The sequence below is a fragment of the Osmerus mordax genome, chromosome 8 (assembly GCF_038355195.1).
Source record: "Osmerus mordax isolate fOsmMor3 chromosome 8, fOsmMor3.pri, whole genome shotgun sequence".
Classification (NCBI taxonomy): Eukaryota; Metazoa; Chordata; class Actinopteri; order Osmeriformes; family Osmeridae; genus Osmerus; species Osmerus mordax.
In genome coordinates, this window is record NC_090057.1 from 4,576,407 (window position 1) to 4,598,604 (window position 22,198).

The window sequence follows — 22,198 nt, forward strand, 5'->3', positions numbered from 1 at the left end:
CAGATCAGGGAAGTCAGACGGATCAAGAGCAAGGAGGAGAGGACTGTGTCACATTCCTCATGTGGCCCGGAGGAGAGCGAGCGTGTGTGCCTTACCCCAGGAGACCACAGGGTCCCTGCCCTCCTCCTCCTTCTCCTCCACCAGTCTCTCTGAACTTGGGCCTGGCATTCTGCTTGCTGTCAGGGTGCACGCTGATGGTGACGCTTGGCATCGGCGGTATAGTGGTCGACATTACCTTTGCAGTTTCACCCACTTTAGGTTCCCGTAATGCAGATAATGGGGTAGTGTCTGGTAAATTATCATTATTATTTCAGTGATAAAGTCCATTGTTTCAGGGAAGCGCATTGGTTCAATGAGGGCATTGTTGTTCAGCTGAAGGTGAATATGAGTGCTTACTGCCTAAACAGATACAGGAAACCAGAGTCTTTTAGAGTTAAACAACTATTTTATTGTTTTCCAAGTATGTAACAAAATAATTGCTATGGATAAAAACAGCATTTTGCATTGTATAACTACGTAAAAATGTTTACAGACAAGCATCACTAATTGTACAAAAATAACGATGATAACAGTAATAAAAAAAGGTACAAACGATAAAGAACAGAACATCCTCGCGTCAGTGTGCAAACCGTTTATACAGACGGACACGCCCCCTTTCTCAGGCAGCAAATCCTGATAAATTATTTAAATAGCATTTATCTACACACAAACTCGCGTGCGCGCGCACACGCACTTACACACACTTACACACACACTTACACACACATACTGTATCAACTTTACAAACAAAGCAAAGACAAAACAGAACAATAATTTATCCATTAAAAAGAGCATACATAAAGCAAAACATATTTATAAAACTCCCGTCTGATCTGTTTATTCCATTGGGCAGGTAGAGAGAACACGGGGGTCTCTTATAAAAGAAAAGTAATCCTATTTACAGCTCATGCTACAGTAGCAATAAAATGTCGGATCAATTCGTATTCTGTAAGCATGTGAAAAAAGTACTACGTTTTTTTTGTTGTTTGTTTGATCAAATTATACACAGCAATGAGGTAATATTTGTACATCAAAGGTTTCCTTTGTTTTATCTCTCTTTCTGAAGAAAAGGCACACAGGTCACACGCACATCTCACCGAGAAGCCCTGGATCTCGGCACGGCAGGTAGCTGACGCTCTGTCGGGGGGAGGACAGGCTGCGCTGTGCAGCAGAGAGCCAGAGCTGACACTGTTTACGTTAGCCACTAACCAGGGGCGATTTCCACCAGGTACGTCGAGAAAACATCAAAATAATATTGGAATTCTTCGCTGCCTACATTGTAGACAAAGTTTAATAAGTTACGGTGTGTTATTTACATCGTTTTTAATTTAGACCTCCGAAGATGAAATACACCTTCTGTCAAATGGCTTGATTTTTGTAACTGATGTTTTCTTGTTTGGAGAATAATACAAAAAGTAATTTCAGTAAAACGTTTTACCGTTGGGCAGACAGTCTCGCTCTGGCCATCCACCTGCTCAACATAGTACTCCCTTGGTGCTGTGTGTCTTGGATTGTAATGCTAAGATGGCAGCTCGCATCTTACCCTGAGAATGTTACATAATGCTCATAACTCAACTAGATCGATCTAATGCCAGCCACAAAGTACATATTGATGTATTGACAATTTTTTTCGTCTCATTTTAATTTCGTTTTTTTGTTTTCTTTTGTCTCTGCAACACTTCTCAAAAATTACTTTTAACAGCAAATATACTGTAAATTGGTTATAGCAAAGCAGTTTTTTACGTTCTTATTTACACAAAAATGAAGACATACATCGAGTTATCAGCCCTCCATAACTTGTGGTAACTCAACTGCCACTGAGTCAGGAGTTCTCCTAACAAAACATACAAGTGAAAAAATATGCTTTCTGCAGTTTCAGAGCAAACTTAGGGTCATGTCATTCACAATCTACAGCCCGGTAGATCTGGTTGGGTTTTTTTAAGGAGGGAAAATGATCAGTCTTTTCTTTGGGACGCCCATCCAGAAAATGAAAGAAAGGCAGTTTGTGAGAGAGAGAGAGAGATGGAGAGAAAGAGAGAGACGTTGAGGTTGGGAAGTGCATAGTTGTCTAGTTTTCTATGGGGAGCCGATCCCGCGAAGAACTGAATGAGGTCTTTCAAAGAGAAACAGGGAGCGACAGAGAAGACGCTGGCTCAGGGTAAGAGAAAGGGGGCCGATTCCTCAGCGATACCTACTCTGCTCGGATGAGAGTGGAGCGGAGTCTATCTGAATCTCCACTGGCAGTCAGCTGGTTCTCTGTCCAAACCAGCATCAAGTTCCCCTGAGGCTGACCGCACACCATCGCCAGGCCGTGTGCGTGACACAGAAAAGTTGAAAGCGTAAAAAGGGAGAGAAAAAGGTCCCTGGGCATCTAGAATACGTGAGTTCATGTTTGTACAGAAAGGTGCTTTTTTCTCAGAGCTTCCTGCTCCGTGTATTTATGCATCTGCGAAGAGAACACAAAAAAAACAAAATATTTTAGATTGATCACTAGATGATTCGACTAGATTTGGATATGAAGAGTGACACATGAAATGTAAACACACATTTAAAATGGAAATGTATTCATTTAGCAGATACTTTCATCCTTAACGACATAATAGGAAACCAGGGACCTTTGGATTGGCAGTCAAATGCCCTACTACTCAGCTCTTCCCATCCCTGCCCTTAAACACCACAGGTTGCCGAAATACACAGTTCATATCTTGTTCCTTACCTCTGCATTCATACTTGAGGTCTGAGAAGTATACCATCTCCTGAGAGAAGACAAAAAGACCTAGCCGTCCACCAGCATACGTCTTATCGTAGATACTTCCAGAGTCAGCCATGATCTTCTTGCCCTCATACATCACCACTCTGAATCAAGGAGGGACACACAGGAATGGTGAGGTGGATTGTCACAATAAAGGGCCTTAAACAGGAAACTGGCCATTTTGAGTGCCCTACACACAGATGTGGGATGAGTGATTCTGTATCTGCTGTGTACCTGATGTGTCCTGTTCTTGGTCTGTGGATTAGATGCCATCTGTAGGCAGTAAAGTCTTTCCATCCAATGTTCTTTGGGTCGTGCCACAGAGTTTTCACCTACAGAAGATGAAAAAGAACAGAGATTAAATCAAAGTTATTTTGTTGGTAAAAAAGAAAAGGAAAAAATAATTCCATCCAACTTCAAACTGGCAAATTCCTTTCTCTATAATCTGATGTCAGCGTGTTTACCTGTCCAGGTGTGTTCCCTGTGTGCCACAGGGCGTTCCTCAGGTGCTCTCCCGGTCCTGTGGTGGAGTTAACCATCTTGATGGACAGGCCTGAGTAACCCTGGGCCTTGGTGGGCTTGTTGGACCAGTAGGTCTGGGTGATCTGCTTCCACATCACCACGTAGAACCTGGAGCTTGACTGGTATCCAAACACGAAGCCGGCATAGTCATCGTCCCTCTCCGTGTTAATGAAGAACGTCCCGCTGAAGTCCACAGAGTTGAACTCATCAAAACCTGAGGAAAATGCAGAGAACAGTTGAGAACATTTTCATGCACAAAAGCGATAAGTGCTAAATACTTTGTATTGAAAGATAATGGTTGTTAATGTAAGCAAGGTGATGAACGTATATAGTTAAAATTCTTAGTGCTGTTAATTATTAGCACTCATTGAATGCATCCAATCAGATGACTTGGTCGGAACAAACTCTTGTATAAAACACATTTATTTATTTATTTATTTATTTTCATAGTACTAACACAAATTAAATACAGTACTTACCAACAGCAATGCCAGGGTCGCAGTTGACTGTCTGCACCAGTTCTTTGCCCTGGTGGCGGACCACCCAGTTGGGGTCGATCTGTGAGGTGCCTTTGGGGTCCAAAGGAACCATCTGGAACTTTCTGAAATCTGTCTCGCTGATGTCAAAGTTCTCAGGACAAACGTCGTAGATGTCAGGCACGTTGTCTTGGTCGAAGTCATCCTTGCAGGCATCGCCGCGACCATCACCTGAAGAAGAAGAAACATCGATTATTACACAAAGTGTCCTTTTAAAATAGCTTTCCAAGAGGAAACTAGTGATCAGTGATGAAGCCCTGGATTTATTCTATCAAAAAGAAAATCTATCTGTCGGTCGGTCGGCCTGTCTGTCTATCCATCCATCCATCCATCCAGCCCACTCACCATCAGAGTCCAGCTGGTCAGGGTTAAAGGCCAGTCTGCAGTTGTCTTTGTCGTCAGGGATACTGTCGTTGTCGTCGTCATGGTCGCAGACGTCTCCTTTCCCGTCCTTGTCGTGGTCGGCCTGGTTGGCGTTGGGGATGTAGGGGCAGTTGTCCAGGTTGTTCTGGTGGCCATCCTCGTCGATGTCCTGGTTGCTGTCGCACTTGTCTCCCACGCGATCGTCATCAGAGTCCACCTGTACAGGTGAGAGTGAGAACAGCTGGTTAATATCTGGGGTTGTGGCGTGTTTTTAGAGGATCTCTAATCTGCAGGTGAACATGTTATGAGCTGTAATGCTAACCCAATGCTGATTCCATTTTACCGGATCATGTGATGGGATGCATACCTAGAAGACTGATCACTCTCACCCTTCTGAATCTGCCAAGCTCCATTTATATAAAATCAAATGTAGCTTTTTATTTCCTTAGGATTAAAAACCCTACCCAATTCTTCTGTTTCCTCTGTTTGTTTGTTTTTACAGTAATTTGAGTTTCTCCTACTCTACTAGCATATTTGCTTGCTAACACAGGCATGCAAACCATCCATCTGAAGCCATGAATCTCCAGTCCCTTTCTCCTTGGTGTGTCTACACACACATTCAGTAGCAGCCGAAGAGGCTGGAATCAGAAGAACAGAGGGTGAGAGGAGGGGAGGGGGAGGAAAGGAGAGAGGAAGAGAGGGATGCGAGGGGGGGAAAAAAGAGTCAAAACGAGGGATTATGAGAAAGCAAAGGGAGAAAAGAAAAGGGAGGAAGCAAGAGAATAAAACGTGTGGATTCAGTTCTACCCACGTTCCCCCACAGCCACCCTCGGAGTCTCGTTGTTCCACACATTCCTGCTCCTCATGTGAGCGTGGCCCAGGTGGACTGGGCAGGACCAGAGCGTGCCGACATGAGCACACACAGCCCAGGGCTGGCCCATTCTTCACTAACAACCAGCTATGGGCCCCTACTCCCCCTGCAGCCCACCTCAATGGGCCATTGAAAAGCCTCCCCACCCCACCTGCCTAATCCTGGGGCAGCTGCCCCGGGCAAGGCCTGGATATGCTCTTCCCCCATACAGCGTGATGAGCCCTGCCGCGACCCAGAGCGAGCTAGTAAGACTCTCACTGGAGAGAGAGGCCCAACAGAGGGGTTGAAGGATGAATGTGGATGAGGGTTTTGGGTGGTGAGTGTTGGGTGGAGGTCCTGTGTGTGTGTGTGTGTGTGTGAACGATTTTAAGGGCACACACCTGGTCAGGATTATGCTCCAGAGGGCAGTTGTCACACATGTCACCCACGCCATCCAGGTCTGTGTCCCTCTGGTCGACGTTATACACATAGGGGCAGTTGTCCTTCTCGTTCAGAATTCCTGAGGGAGAGTTAGTGATAGTTGCTGGGTTAGACATGACGATCTCCAATCTGTCGGTGAACATGTTATGAGCTCTAACGCTAACTGATACTGATTCCGCTTAACTGGGTCATGTTATGTCTGTCATGGTTCCTCGTCCTGTCTCTCATCTTGGGCTAATTCAATCACTCTGAACTTGCCAAGCTCAGTTAGTCTGAAATCGAGTGTAGCTTTTTATCTCTTTAGAATCAAACAACCCTACCCACTTCACTGTGGACAGACATAATGAAGTCCGGTAGCTACACAGCGTGGCAGTGAAGCTAAATCATCTGTATCTGTCTTCTCTTGTCATGTTCCCGTCATGGTTACCATACTCATAACCAGAGATCAGGATGGTCATAGTGCCTTACCGTCTCCATCGATGTCCAGCGAGCAGGCGTCTCCTTCTCCATTGCTGTCAGTGTCTGTCTGGTCTGGGTTGCTGTTGTACGGGCAGTTATCGCAGCGGTCACCAACATCGTCACGGTCGTAATCAAACTGCCTGGGGTTGTAGATGAACGGGCAGTTGTCCTGTTCCAGAGAGGAAGGAAGGAGAGCACACGGTTTATCTCTGACCTTGAGGAGTTGTCATGCCGTGTCCAAACTGTACGCACAGTTCACACCCTGTCTATCTGGCCAAAACATCCCTGACATGAAATATGTAATTTGCTGTGGCTGACTGTGGGGGTCTGTTTACAGGGAGTTTGGGGGATGAAAGTGTGTTTTATTTTTAGGCTCCGTCCCAAATATAATGTTAGGTTACGTGGATACACTGTGTGTTCTTCAGAGTGGTACCTCTGTGTTGGAATTTGAGGTTTGGCTTTGAAAAGGGAAAATGTTTGCTTTCCGCTCCCTCCCCCTCTCTCCCCCTCTCCCCCTCTCTCTCCCCCTCTCTCTCTCTCTCTCTCTCTCTCTCGCTCGCTCTCGCTCTCGCTCGCTCTCTCTCGCTCTCCCTCACCTTCTTATTGCACAGCATGAATGATGAATGTTAAACCACATTCATGGCCCAGTGCCAATACTGGACACACACACATTCTCACACACACACTAACACATACTGTATACTGTTAGACATTGATAGGCAGAAGTGGATGTTTCCACCTACCCTGTCGTCAGGGATACCATCATTGTCATCGTCGTTGTCACAAGCGTCACCAATGCCATCCTTGTCGTAGTCTTCCTGGCCAGAGTTGGGAAGGTTGGGACAGTTGTCCTACAGGAAAACCACAATGTCAGATATTATAAACAGTCTAGTAAGACATTAAATCCTGCATGGTAATATTTAACTCCTAACTTATGGATGTCATATCCTTTTACGAAACATTAAAAAAAAGATATGCCAGAGCCTTTGGGTCAGAAAGAAAAATACACTTCAGCCTCAAGGTGAACATGGTTAATGTACCATGGTGCAGCACAACCTTTCACTTGATGCCACGGAGCCGTCCTGTACCTTTTTGCAGTGGTAGGTGGCGTTCTCCACACAGACCAGGTCTGAGTTGGGCCAGCCGTCCAGGTCCGTGTCCTCCCCACAGATGTGCCCGTTCCCGGCGTAGCCAGGCTTGCACTCGCAGCGGAACATGGGGTCAGCGAAGTGGCCCAGGTAGTTGCAGCGGGCGTTCTTGTTGCAGTCGTGGCTCCCGTCCAGACAGGGGTTACGTGGCGCGCACACCTGCGGCAGGGGAGAATGTTAGTATGTGTTCGCTTTAATCCACAGGGGGGTATCTGAACCAGCAACCTGTTGAACCACAGTCAAATGCTCAACCATTGAGCTACACCCGTCCTTCCGCATAAGGAAGCAGGATGTGTCTTACTAGGCCTACAGTACTTGCTACCAAACAACAGGTCCTTCTGACTTCTTCCTCCCAGAACTGGCTTCTAACGCATGAGCTCAGATTCTGGACGGATGAGATCTAAGCAGACCGATCAGACGTGTGGTGGGTGAGTGTTATCCGAGGAGACGGGGCGTCAGGGCTGGGCTCACCTGCTTCTTGGCGGCTGCCTCCTCCACGCCTTTGCCGAAGGGCTGAGGACCGGAGAAGCGGGTTGGGCAGGGCAGACAGTTGTAGCCAGGGTCTGTATTCTCACACCTGTGCACACCATTGAACTCAAAGCAAGCGTCAGGCACTTCTTTGCACTGTGACCAACAAGGACGATGAGAGAGAGAGAGAGAGAGAGAGCAAAATAATTAGAGAAAAAGGTGCCTTTAGGTCTTTTTTGGATGAAAGTGTCTGCTAAATGGAAAAAAAGTACAGATAATGATGAATGAAATGGAAGATGAATTGATGCCTGATTCAGCTGGTTTGTCATCTCTTACCTCGTCGATGTCCTTGCATTTGATGCCGTTTCCTGAGTACCCAGTTGGGCACTTCCCACATTTCCAGGTCCCATCAGGGAAGCTGGTGCACTTGGCTCCGGCAAAGCAAGGATTAGACAGGCATCCGTCTGGGGACAGAACCACAGGCTGTCAGGACCCAACTGTCACTTACAACTGGAACACTTTAGTACCTCCAATGTTTAGATCAGATGTTTTTTTCAAACTTTACAATGACATAATGTTTAGGAAAGCTTTTGTTATGTTGTTCAAGACTGAAGGGGACTTACCGATAGGACAACTGTTCTTGTTGCATAGCTGTGAGTCTTTGGCTTCACCCACACACTCCTTTCCACCATATTTGGGCACAGGGTTGTTACACAGACGCTTACGAGTTTGGGCCCCTCCCCCGCAGGTGACAGAGCAGGTATCCCACGGTGACCAGGGTCCCCAGTTGCCATTGACTACACAGAGAGGAGACACACAGTCAGCCTTGCTGCACACACACACACACCTTTTAAACGTAACATGTTCATTTAGCTGTCACTTTACTCCAAAGCAATATACAGGGGGGGGATTTGAACCTGCCAAGTCTTGATCTGCTATCAAAGGCTCCACCACTGAGCTATGACCATCCCCAATCTCACCAGGTTAGTTGTTGTCTCTGACAGAGCATGAAGCTCAATCGGGATGTGCACCTCAGGACCTTTTAACAGTCGTGGTTGTGAACTCAGAACTGTACTCACTGGGGCACGGAGACTTCTGGCACTTCTCGGTCTGGCGTCCCTCGCCCTGGCAGTCCTGGCCACCCAGCTGGGGCGTGGGGGAGTTGCAAAGGCGGATCCGGGTGATGACGCCCGCGCCGCAGGTCACCGAGCAGGAGGACCAGGGCGACCAGTGGCTCCAGCTGCCGTCCTGCTTGACTGGGGAGTCACAGAACGAGGGGCCAAAGGTCAAGGAGACGTTTGTTTTGAACTCTGCCAGTGTTGTTTAGTCACAATTCTGTGGCAAACAAATTGAATTCACTTTTGTATTAATCTCGAAGGAACTCCGAGAGGATGACTGTGGCAGAGTGTGTTGGTCGGTGAGAGGGATGAGGGCGCGCTGGTGGGACTCACAGCGTTTGTCGCACTCCTGGAGGTAGCAGTCGCGGGTCTGAACCGACGTGCCCTCGCAGTTGTTGTTGATGCGGTCGCAGGAGCGACCTCGCTGCTGGATGCCCCGCCCACACGACACAGAACAGTGGGTCCATTCAGACCAGGGGGACCAGCCGTCCTCCGCGTAGTCACTCGCTACCGATGGGAGGGATGGATGGAAGGAGGGAGGGAAAGAGTGGGGGGGGGGAGAGAGATGGGAGAGAGGGAGACAATGAGAGAGTTATTCCAGGGAGAGACCTGAAAGCCCCCCCATCAGCTCTAAATGAACGCCTGAAGCTCTTAAAGTTTTGGGGCTAATGGAGAGTATTTGGCCCTGCAGGCTGTGCAAGAGAGAAGGCCCAGTGTGGTGTGTTGGGGGGGCGGGGGGGGTTAGCAGAGCCAGGGAGCAGTAGTAAGGGAAAGCCTGTTCAGTGAAACACTCCCTTCTGCTCTGAACGCACAGGGATGCCCTGTTGAGTGGAGCTGATGTTGTTTTTGCCATAAACCAGAGAGGAAATGGAATGCTGCAAACAGGTTCTTGACTCGTACCGTAACCCTGGGTGATCAAGGTAGTGATGCATGAGGCTTTCCTTGTTTACGTAGCTTCAGAGAGCTCTGCAGCCCAGCCCTCTGAGGTACGGGAACACGTCACTTCTACTTGTACTGAGGATGGCTCTGCTGAAAAGCCCAGCCAATTTTCCATCCCACTTAAACCAATTTGGCCAATTACGGCCATTACAAGTTGAAGATTCAAAGATGTTTTGTGGGTACAATGAGCCAATGTTCAAACACACATAAGAGCTTTTCATTGACCGGGATGCTATTGCAGTTTTAAATCATCTTTAAAATGAACATTTCTTGAATATAAACCCTCGTCCTGAAAATACCTGTGGTGTTTCTCTTTATTAATTTGGTCAGTAACATTCAAATAGCTCTCAGAGAAAGGCAGAGTTGTTTTAAAGGAGCAATCTGTTTCAGGAAAACACACACATTCTGATGGCTTAACCAAGGCCATTCACTACAGTACATCCTGACTAAAATAAAGCACCTTTGTGTGTGCCGGCATGTAACTGCATGAGTGTTGAATGCCGTACTGGATGAACACTATTCACATTTCACGTGTTATTCTTCAGCAGATGCTTTTTATTTAAAGGGACAAACAAAAGGAGCATATGGAGAATAAGTAGGAGCGAGAGTGTGGGAAGAACATGCACAAGATTAGAAACACTTCAGTCTGAGTTGGCGGACAGAATCGGGTACTCACGTGTTCCACAGCGAGGGCAGCACTCCCCATCGGGCACGGTGGCGTTGGCACAGGGGATCAGAGGGCAGGAGATCTTGCGGCACACCGTGGCGGAGTTCTACAAAGAAATAGCAAACCATGTTGTGAGAGAGGTGCTTGAGTAACCTCCTGTTAGCAGAGGGCATGCAGGTGCACTGGAACAGCACTGGGAGGAGGGTCTTTGGTTGTGTGCCCATTGGGTCAGGGTAGGACGGGAACTAGTCCAACGTCCTCATAATGGAGAGCAGGTGAGAGGGGAGTTGGACTGAGTCCTAAACAAAACAGGCTGGTCTGCCAACAGGGCTGGACAGGTAAGCACAACAGGAGTGGAAGGAGGGATGGGAGAACGGAGGGATGGAGATACGGAAACAGATGGAGAGAATGGGAAACGGACTGACGACAGACAGGGGATCGAAAACTGTTTATTTTCCACTGGAAATGTTAACGTCTCAAACCTAACGCAGAACATTAGAAGAGTTGTTGTTGGAAGGAGTGTGTTTTTGTCTTTAACCCAGCCGTTTGTCTAGACTACAGCCATTTTCTTAATTAGAGACGAGGTGTTGTCGAGAGGGCAGGAGCAGTCTTGTCGCATTCAAGTTTCTGTTGAAGCCCTCACAATGGAGTGGGTCACAGACCCTTCACGTGGCTCTCTCCTGGCCCACTGCCAGTCTGGACTCCTACCAATTACTGGGTAGATGACAAAGCTGGAAACATGCTGAGTAGCAATGATTGTGTGTGTGTCTGTTTGAGTGCATACAAAGCCGCACACAGTCGCACACACACACACACACACACACACAGGCACACACACATACAGTCACACACACACACACACACACAAACAGACACACACACACACACAGACACACATTTTGCTCACCTGACAAGTGCACTCCGTGCAGTCATCGACGGTCCACTCATCCTTGTTCTTGTGGACGATGCCATTGTGCAGACAGACGCCACTGTGGATGCCGACGCGGTTCATCAGCAGCTTGTTCTCATCCGTCTGGAGGACAGGAAGCAGGAAACAGGAAACAGGAAGCAGACAGACATCAGTGAGGTTGAATGCATTGAGGGGATACTTCTGCTTAGTACCAGGAGGATCCCTCTCACTTTGGACAGGTTTTCACAGCTTGAAGAGCTCTAGTTTCCCTTGCCCCAGACTGGCAGATTCATTAAGAGTCTAGATACTCACTACATGTGAAGATGCAGCAAATTTGTAAATTATTAAACTAACATGCAGTTTGGTGGATAAACCACGGTAGGTGCTAGTAACCACAACAGAGACTATATTAGGAAAGGAAGGACGGAGACAGAGACAGAGAGTTAGAGAGGAAGAGAGGCAGAGACAAAGAGGTAGAGAAACAGGGAGAAAGAGAAGCAGAGAGACAGAGAGTTAGAGAGATAGACACAGACATGTTTTGCTCCCAGATCAACAGGGTGAGAATAGTGTCCTGACTCACCACTTTGCGCAGTTCGTTAGAGAGCTCCTTCACCACCACCCCCAGGCCCCTTAGCTCCTTGAACATGCTGGCCAGGTCCTCACAGGAGAAACCACAGATCATCTGCAGGTCTGAACAAAAAGCACTCAATGGATAAGGAACCAAAAACAAATGTTGTTTTATTGTTGTATTTTCCAAGGCAGAATAAGTACAAGTGAAAAGTGAAAGCTCCTCTGGAGAATAGTAAACTTGTTTACCTTTGGTTTTGTGGCCTGTGTAATCGGTTCTAATAGCGGGGCTGGATCCATTGATGGGGTTGTCCAGAGTGATGGTATCAGTCATGATTGCTGAAGGAGGTAAAGCACACGACACCACACACACACTTACTTTAGAGTTCTACAGACTGTATAATGGGTGGAGTTAACAAAACCACAACAGAAACATACCTCATTTGTCATTTGTGACATACTGTGATTTGGCCTAGACTGGAGAACAGATAATTATTTTCATTGTTATCTAGTCTGATACTATCTTTGTGAGGTTAATGAGTCATTGTACTCTGCTCTAAGGAACATACTCTCCCTGGAGGGATTGTGAAGTTTTAGTTAACCCAGGCTACACTGATTTGAAACTGTAAACAACTTCCCATGACAGATCTCTTGCACTCAAACGCGCCTTAAACGGCATGCACATTCTTTTGTCAAAGCATACTGGGTAACAGCAGTGGCACATACATAGCCACGCGTTTTTCTGATTATAATTACTTACAGTTTTGGCATCCTTTGTTGCGCAGAATGGCATCAAGGGTCGTTCCAAACACAAAGCGTACGTTTTGAAGCACTCCCTTTAAGTATTAATGGCACATTTTAGAACAAAACCGAAATTATGAAACAAAATGTATTATTAAAAAATCTTAATTGGAACACATTTGGGTATGGCACTTTTACAGTTTTCACAAAACGCTTCACTCTAAAACGCTCCAGAAATACTGAAATCATACATTTCCGATTTAATCACTAATCCATGTGTCACAAATCCACCACCATATCTCACCATAAATCGGTCTTTCACTGCTCCCTTGCCAATGCGGAGGCGCGCGCTGGTTGATATCTCATGAGTGAGGATGCTTTGGACCGGAGCGTCCAGCTCGGCGGTGTTGACCTCCTCGCACCCAACGTAGAGCTGCGCGCGGTCCTCTTGCACGAACAGAGTGATGTTCTTCCAGTGCCCCGTCGCCAAGTCCACGTCCTCAATGGAAACCACCTGCTGCTTGTTCTCGGTGGAGAAAACCACATCCAAGGTGTTAGCCTTCCCGTTGGAAATAATCTCGAAAACGGGGCCGGAACCGTCCAGCTTCTCCACGGTAAGGAGGCTTCCTCTTGTCCTCTTGAACTGCTTGAAGTTCAGCAGCAAGAGGAACCCCCTCTCCTCGTGGATGGAATCGATGAGGTCCCTGAAGGAGTTCTCGGGTACCGGGGGGATCAGGTCTGGGTTGAGGATCTTGTAGGCGGGGCTGTATGGATCGTCGCCCTTCACGAGGGTGACCCCGTGGTTTTTCTTGGGGACTTGGACCAGTTCAAACAGGTCGTACACACTGTTGTCGTCCCGACTCTCTGCGGTGGAAATGATTACGCTCAATGAGTCTTTGTCTGATTTGGCAATTTTTGATGTAAATTAGAACGTGAAATGTGCTATCAAAGCAATATCAAGCTTTAAGTAAAAATGTGTTCATGTTTAAAATGTAGCCTATTTAAAACTTAATACACACACGATTCAAGTTCAAATTGAAGTATGACCAACACCATCTCTTACCTGCAACTCGTGCGCTCTCGCAGTTCCAGAGCATCAAGAGTAAAAATATTCCTGTCAACTTCATGATGACACTAACTTTATGCCTACCGAAAGGATAAGACAAAAACAATTAATGTATCAAAATTGCAGGATTAACCATTAAGATTTGATCCTATAATAACATGTCATTGGGTTTATAAATGCAGTATCATTTCCATCAATATGATGTTAAGGACGTAATGCACATAAAGTAAATCAAAATGTAATTCACCCACCTGTTCAATGCAATCGGAAGAGAGAAATATTAAAATCCAAATTGAAATGGAAGTCCAATGGAAACAATAATCCTCAAATTGGAATTTTTATTTTATTTTTATTCGAGTGTCCCGATATGAACAACAAAATGTTTTCTTCAGAATGCCTTTTAATGGTAATTCTTCTCCGGTATCGGGAGTCTAAAAAACTAACTTTAAGCCGAGGGGACAAAGTGCTATTTAAATAGTTTCTTGACATTCCTCAGAGCGCGTCTGGTCCAATCGGAGCCCAGAAGAAAAAAGGGACGAGCTTATCCTCTTACCTCGCAGAGTGGAGCGCGAGACACAACCACACAAGAGGACAGAGAATACAAAAAGCACCACATTCCAGAGGCTGAAATTCCGTTTCTGTATCCATCATTTGATAGATTTAGCTTCCGGTCTTTGCCATTCTTACCAGTCCAGTGGCTGTATGACCCAATATTTCCATCTCGTTAAAGCCATTTCATCGTGTTGGATAGCCTATTATCTGACTTTGTTCTATCGATAAAAGTTTTCTTTCAGTCACAATGATTTAGACAGCACTGTCTCTGCTTATTAGTACTATTAAACAAGTATTTTGTAAAAAATATATATATATTTGAAGATATTTAATCCCATAGACTTAACAGTTCACAGTTTCTCATATTCAAGTCCTCATCGCTTTATCGCTTTATCCCTTGGAAAGATGCTCTAGCCACGCCGAGCATTTCGTTATCTACGTGCCATAACCAGTGTGTCCGCTAGGAGCCGTCATGAGTTCACTAGAGATGCGCTGATGACAGAGTTATGGTATCACTGTAGACACCTGGATTTGCGATATGAAGTCTTCCCTCTTAGATATTCTCCAACTAACATGTTTGTGAGGATCGTAGCGGGGTATACTTTTTATGTGATATCCTCTCCAGTCCATATAAAAAACAAAGCCAAATCAGACGTCTTTATGTCAACATTATTGTTTTTCTTTGGAAGCAGATGGTTCATAATAAATAATAATAACATATCAATAAATATTACTAATTGCCTGAGACAAATATAGGTTGGAGACTAGAGGTATAATAAAAATATGACCTTTCACTGTGAGGTGAACTTGGGGATCAAGTTCAGCTTTCAGAGCCCTGAGGGGCCAGAGATCCAGAGGTACCTGGAACTCTCTAGAAGGCTTTCCTCTCCTCTCTCATCTCTCATCCCCTGCAGCTAACAGCTCCCCTGAGCCCTTCTGGAGTAGGGTTTTCAGCCACTATCCAGCTCGGTTGTGCATGTGGCCGGCTTTTCATCCGCTTCTTAATATATCTCCAGTGCGATTATTCCCAATGCTCATCTGGAGATGCAGAGTTGTGCTACAGAGATGTCTTTAACAGAATCTGTCCTGCATGTGTCCCTTCTGTGGGATCAGATGTACCTTTCGTCTCTGAAGCAGGGAAAAATATTTAAAACAAAGTGAGCTGGACAGGGATTCAGTACTAGGCAACAGTTTCCTCCTGGCTTTCTTCAAACAGACCATGTTTTGACTACCTAGGTCCTAGGAGACTTGGAGGATGTGGTTGAGGTAAATGGTAGGTAGCTAGATCAAGGAAATAATCATATATATGGGACCTACGCAACCCCGACAAGGTGGTCTTTGTCTCCAGACCCACAAATAATTACATATTTTCACTGGTTTCACGCAAACATTATCATTCCTTTTAATCTGAGTTAAGGTATTGCTTTCAGAGGCTGTGTGTGTGTGTGTGTGTGTGTGTGGTTGACAGGTGAGGTGGGCGACTGGGTGTCCTCCTGCAGCCAGAGGGGTCCTGGGGTCAGGGGTTAGGTAGCTCTCTTGATGCCTTTCTCACATCACAATCCCTTCCGTACGTCTGCTGGTCTGTGTTCACTCTGAAAGCGGTGAAAGGGCGGTGTATGGATGATATTTTGTGTCCCACCTCCAGCAAGGAAAGCTTTGTCACAGGTGGTTACCTGATCAGATTGATATCTAGGTAGTGTGAACGACTAGTTGCCAAGCAAAAACGTCCATAGGAATAAGTAACTGGATATGGATCTAGCCTTTGGCTCAGACACACACATACACACATGCACGCACACATGCAGACACACACGCACACACACACACACATTCACACACACAGAGAATGCATCTTGAGTATCCTGAGATCCTTTGGCGTGGTCTCCTGGCCACCTCAGCCCCTTGACGTCTCAGCTGTTTTCCTGCGACAGGATTGTTCTTAAGTGCGTCACAAGCCGAGTCCATCAATCCTGTGTCCATGCGTGCGTAGGTTTGCGTGTTTACCTACCTTGACCCCCAGACACACAGCTATTGTACCTCTGACCAACAAGGCCTGAAACCCTTCTCCTAGCCGCCTCAGTCACACAGCATAACTGACTGTTGCTAAGTGCTACCATTGGCAGCCATATATTGGATTTCTGACGCAAGCATGGTTGGACCACACGTGAAATAGCAGCATGTATTTGTTTCAGTGTTGACGGTTACATTCAGCTACTGGGCTGTGTGGCTCTCAGAGGAATTGGTTTGCATTCCAGTCATTAATCTACTGCTTACACTTGGCAAATGAAACCATAAATAATAGGATCAGACACACACAGACACATGCACAAGGACACACACTCTTTAACACATTCTCATAACTTCCTTCCTTTGCACACTTGTAATCCCTGGAGGACTCAATAAGCATGGTATTTTAATGCGCTGCCTATGAACTGTACAGCAGTTTCAAGCACATTCTGCTCCCCGTGGAGTCCATGTACCGGAAATCAATAAGCGATGCTTTATGACGGGTGATTTCAGCTGGCCCCCGCCCGCCCCCTGTTCTGTTCTCTTCTGATGTGAGGTTTCAGTGTCACAACAGCTCCCAACCCAGCCCTCTGATAACTCACTGCTCCTTACCCTGCAGGTGGATCAATCAGGCACACCTCTACACAGTCAGCTCCTCTCATCTCCTCTGTCTCTTTATCACACGTCCTCTCCTCTAAACGTACTTTAATATCGAGTCACAGAGATGCCCCAAAGGAGGCGAAATCACAAATCAAAGCTGGATTGTGTGTGTTTGTGTGTATCCATGCATGCTAATGTGTGTTGGAATTCCCCCCAGCCACTGAGAGCATGAGCCAGAGCATACCTGTGGCTTGCTGTGGACCAGAGAGAGGCCCTTCCCTGTCTCGGTGTGACTGGCCATAGGTGTGGGGTAATGGGCTGGAACACCAAGCCCACTGTGCTGACTCACGCAGCAGAGCGCCAGATCTCTGTCAGGTCAAACACGCAGAAGGTACGGCACCTCTGATAGCTCAGAAGAGAACACAACAGGGGAGGAGAACGGGCTCTGGACGAGACCAAACTCATTTGGAGCTGGTCATGGATACAAAAACCTACTCATTTGAGACCACATGATTTCACATATTTTCACATTTTGTATGGTGTTGGAAAGCAGTTCCACTGCATGGTTTCCATGGTGAATGATGGTGAAGTTCCAAAACCCTCTTGGCTTTATTAATATTGTGGAGAGGTGTGTGGAATGTGTGCTTGTTATTGTTGATGATCAGCCCAGATGGGTGAGACTCATCCTGAGGTTACACTTAGACGGGGAAGATTTGAACCCCTGCACCGCGCTCTTAGCCGGCACATATCACATGCATGCACACACACACACACACACACAACTCAGTCTGTCACACATAACAGACTGAGGCAGAGGCCAAAATATACTGCCAGTTTACTCACTCTCTTTCTTGCTCTCTCTCACTCCCTCAAGTCCACCCACATATACTTTTTTTTTACTCAGTAAAGTGTTGATTTAAATAGTGTCTAAGCATGTTCTCACAAACTCAAAGAGTATTAGAAGGTCATCAGCTTATTTCCACAGGGTTCTCACCGGGTTTCACGGACAGTGTAATTTACATTCCAGACAGCAGCAGGATGGAGAAGCCTGTGGCTGTTGTGAATCATCAGGTAATTGCTTCTAGGAGTGTAACTGCCCATTCCATTTCGACTCTTATGGAACTTTTGGTCCATATTTGGTTAATGTAGAGTCTTAAGAGATGACTGTTAAGAAGGTAACTATTTTTGGTGTTTGTTCATATCTCTACATGAGCATGACAGTTCTCGCTCTGGGTCGTTTCACTGTTTCCTGTTTCTAAAGATAACCCTGCTCCCCTCCCCACACACACACACGTCCAAAAACTGCTTCTACATCCTCCATTCTCTATCCTATATTGTGTGAATTCTACCAAACAGTGGCCTTTCCCTACAGCATCACGCATTCCTTTACCAAACACACACAAACGACAGCGACCCAGCCTACAGATGCAATAAACACTGCTTGGACGACCGTATTTGGAGATATAGAGAGGTCACCTGCCCTGCCCACATTCCCTGCATGACTCTGAGCCATAGATAAACATCCCAGGAGACTCTTCCTCGCGCCGCCCCCGCCAATGTGCCACCAGGACAGACAGAAATCACACTGATGGCCCCTTCTGTCACTCAACGCAACGGAGATCCCACAATACCAGCCCTTGTGTCGAGCTGTTATCACAGGTTTGTTTTCCTTTAATGGATTCTGATGGACTTTGTGAGAAGACCTGTCGGGATAAGAGCCTGCCTGGCGCATCACTCTTTCCTCTCGCGCAGTTGGAGACGTAGCCAGGGAAGTGAGACGGCTTTGTTTACGAGAGGGGACACGTGATCAGAGGGTTCCCCGCTGTTGCGGATCCTCCCGAGGCTCGATGTTCTGGTGTCAATACTGCTGTTGCCCCCAGACAATAACGTCTCAGGGAGTCGACATGGTTCTGGAGATGGAAAGAGAGAGGGAGAGAGAGACAGTGGAAAGAGAGGCAGATACATATTAGAAAGAGGGAGAGATGGAGAGAAGTGTGTGTGCTCCAGTGTATGTGGCTCTGAGACAGAGAGCGAGAGTGCATGTGTTTGTCTTTGTGTCGGTCGGTGGAGAAGGGCAGGTGTGAATACCTGTGCAGGTTTGCATAGTCCAGACCTGCTCAATCACTAACAGTCCAGCCAGCAGCAAGATCCAGACACACAATCCCATTGATATGCCCCATACAGGCGGTCTGTACAACTGGGACTAGGCGTGGACTGTCCCAGGACACATGTAGTCACATGCAGACAGAGAGAACGTCTTCACACATGCAGGCTTGTTTGCGCACACCCTCCAGGTGTTGTTTAGGACACACACACTCACACCCACACACTCTCATACGCACACACATACGAATGCACATCACTTTTCAGATCACTCCTCACATAGTTTTAATCAAACGTTATTGTTTTTGGTGACTGGAACAGTATCTCAACCAGACCCTGAGATTTGCATATAGAGGTGTCTATAAAGACACCAGTCTTGTGTCTGGTTTCTACCTGGATGGTTTACAACCTCAGGCTACTCCAGCAGTGCTTCACATGGTCTACACCCCCAGTGGTGCTTTCAGTGGGTATTTAACGCATGATTACGTCTCCCTTTCAGTCCACCTGTACATTGTGAGGTGGACTGTAATGGGCTGTTGGAATAGTGTGCTGTACACCCTGACTTTCGTGTTACTTCACGTTATGGCTGGGCTTCGAAATGTACTGGACTGTTTGTGTTTAAGTGGAGGATCATGTACACAGACTTGACAATAGTTATACGTTTTTGTACATTTTTGGGCATTACTTCACAAAAGACATGCCATTAAAGCTCAAGGCGTTTTCTTATCTTTTGATACTATCTGGACATCAAATATTAGGATTAGGGTTAGACTTAGTGCAACATTTTGCATAAAAACAGGTAGGTCAGGGCAGGGCAAGGCTTATACTGACACCATAGGCTTCCTTGTGCATTGGAATAGTGACACTGAGACTGCCCAAGCGGCAATACAACTCAGGACTGAGACCAGGCTGTCTATAGCATCGACTGTCTAGTAGCTGGGATGCTTCTCAAACTCCTACATTCCAGTATTGTGACTGGGGCTGTGGGGTACCGGGGCCGTGGGGTACCGGAGCCGTGGGGTACCGGGGCTGTGGGGTACCGGGGCTGTGGGGTACCGGGGCTGTGAGGTACCGGGGCTGTGGGGTACTGGGGCTGTGGGGTACCGGGGCTGTGGGGTACCGGGGCTGTGAGGTACCGGGGCTGTGGGGTACCGGGGCTGTGGGGTACCGGGACTGTGGGATACTGGGGCTGTGGGGTACCGGGGCTGTGGGATACCGGGGCTGTGGGGTACCGGGGCTGTGGGGTACCGGGGCTGTGAGGTACCGGGGCTGTGGGGTACCGGGGCTGTGAGGTACCGGGACTGTGAGGTACCGGGACTGTGGGTTACCGGGACTGTGGGGTACCGGGGCCGTGGGGTACCGGGGCTGTGGAGGGCTCTGCTGTTCATCTGTGAATGGAAACGGACAGACGTCACTGCAGCGTTCAGCAGAGGGGAGGGGAAAGCACCCCCTCCGGTCCATGAGTCAGTTTTTGGAATCATAACATTCCATGACTTCCAGAGTGAACACTGGGCTCCATAAAGTCACAGGCTTTCATGGCCGGACCAGGGAGCAATCGTTTTGTTTCTTTTCGTCCCAGAAGTTAGTTTCGTGCTGAATGTAAAATGACATTTCTGGAGTTGATTTTGAAACTGTGTGGTTTTTATCAGGGCTTCTTTTGTTGGGGGTTTTAACAAGGTTTGAATCCCTTGTTTGGACCAGTTAGCAACCCAAGGAACAGTGAGAGGCCATAAAAACTATTTGCTACAGTAACCGCCCCCCCACACCCCACCCCTTTGCCCCCCACATCCCACCCCTTCTTCCCCATTCCTACATCTAAAAACCTTGAAGGCCCATGTTTGTAAACTGCGCCCCTTAGTCCAAATGAGTTACTAATGAGATCAAAATCATCCAACAACCAAAACCTGATTCTACAAGACAAAAATGGGAGTGCTGGTGCTCCAAGTGTCTCATGTTGTTCTCTGGCTGACTTAGGCAGACACAAACCACCTTGTTGTCTACCGGAGTGTTGACTTGGTTGCTAGGATGCAGCCTGGACACAGCCTGGAACAGTGACGGGTGAGTGTCGTCGGGGACGATGCAGAGCGCGAGGGAGATGGGCTCACACGGGGAGGACGTCCGCAGAACATTCCCTTCTCTGAGAGGCTGCCGAATGTGACCCATGAACTCAATGCCATGACCTGTTTTGGGGAGGTGGTTGAACGTGAACATAAACCACAGAAAACGATATAGTCCTTTGTCAAGATTTAAGCTACCCGTTGTTATTGGTGGAAGTTGACGTTTCTTGCCTGATACATAAACACATGGAGCATCTTGAGTGTTTCCCGTGAAACTCGCCAAAGCCAAAAATAACAGCTGCCCCGTGTAATCTCACAGCCTCCCTTCTTCCTGTCAGTTGTTTTCAGGAAGCTGATCGGGGAGGGAAGAGGCCGGGAAGAGGCCGGGGAAGAGGCCGGGGAAGAGATCCAGGTATCCCTAAAGCCTCACTCAGCAGACATGTTCGCCCAAAGTCATGTACAAGGGCAACTTGAACCTGAGACCTTGGGATCTGCAGTCAAATGCTGAGCTGGTGAACTACACCCATCCCTCAATCAATCAATACACTCTATTTGTTTACAAGTATTAGAACAATACAGGATACACTTGAAAAAGTATGTAAAATGTACAAAAATACCGTTCTAATGAATAAATGCTCAACTTTAACAACTCTCCAAAATTAATTGTGGTTTGAATTGGAGAAAGACGGCGTCTAAAGCTTCAGTAGTTTTGTATGAAACGGTTTATCTATTTACAGTATATTCCTACAGGTAGATCCTCAGACTGGCATGCAGCCACGAAGCCAGGCAGATGGACCCACATGCTGCATAGTCCAGAGAGATAGACAGGCAGGTAATCAGTCAAGCGGGTTGTCAGGTAAGCAGACAAACAGTTCACAACGTCTGGTGTGTGTGATGTTTCTGAGCTGGCTGCAGTTTGAGTTGTGAAACGTCAGTTGGTCTTCACTTTGATGTGCTCCACAGCCTGTGGGCTGGTGGGGCTTTCTGATGTACCTGTCAATCACAGATCCACCCAGACGAAACACTGACTTGTGACAGGGATTTATGTGTTCACTGTAAGAGAGACGCATTCTTGAGGTGTTTATAGTTTTGAGGAATTTCCCAAACATTTAAATCGAAGAAGAACAACTTGAATATCTTCAGACGTTGTCTTTTACAGTTCATTATTTATTTGACTGATGCTCATGCCTGCTTCGCAGTACATTTTTACCGGAATTGACAGGTAACATTCCAGGTACAAGTATTAAAATAAATGTTGATGCAGTTTAGTCAGATTCAAGTGCAGTGCTATAA

General features: G+C 46.9%; 1 protein-coding gene across 1 annotated transcript; it reads right to left on the reverse strand.

The window, feature by feature from the left end:
* Positions 1-431: 431 nt before the first annotated feature.
* thbs1b (thrombospondin 1b) lies at positions 432-14,002 on the reverse strand. Its single transcript, XM_067241343.1, has 23 exons — positions 13,838-14,002; positions 13,584-13,666; positions 12,825-13,384; positions 12,540-12,615; positions 12,029-12,118; positions 11,793-11,902; positions 11,210-11,335; positions 10,312-10,408; positions 9,030-9,203; positions 8,658-8,834; positions 8,202-8,375; positions 7,915-8,042; positions 7,582-7,734; positions 7,051-7,269; positions 6,706-6,813; positions 5,972-6,131; positions 5,464-5,582; positions 4,195-4,429; positions 3,793-4,020; positions 3,256-3,527; positions 3,026-3,123; positions 2,756-2,895; positions 432-2,485 (listed from the first exon to the last, which is right to left on the reverse strand). The coding sequence occupies exons 2-23, from the start codon at positions 13,645-13,647 to the stop codon at positions 2,478-2,480; spliced, it is 3,516 nt and encodes a 1,171-aa protein (XP_067097444.1). The 5' UTR covers positions 13,648-13,666; positions 13,838-14,002; the 3' UTR covers positions 432-2,477.
* Positions 14,003-22,198: the final 8,196 nt, after the last annotated feature.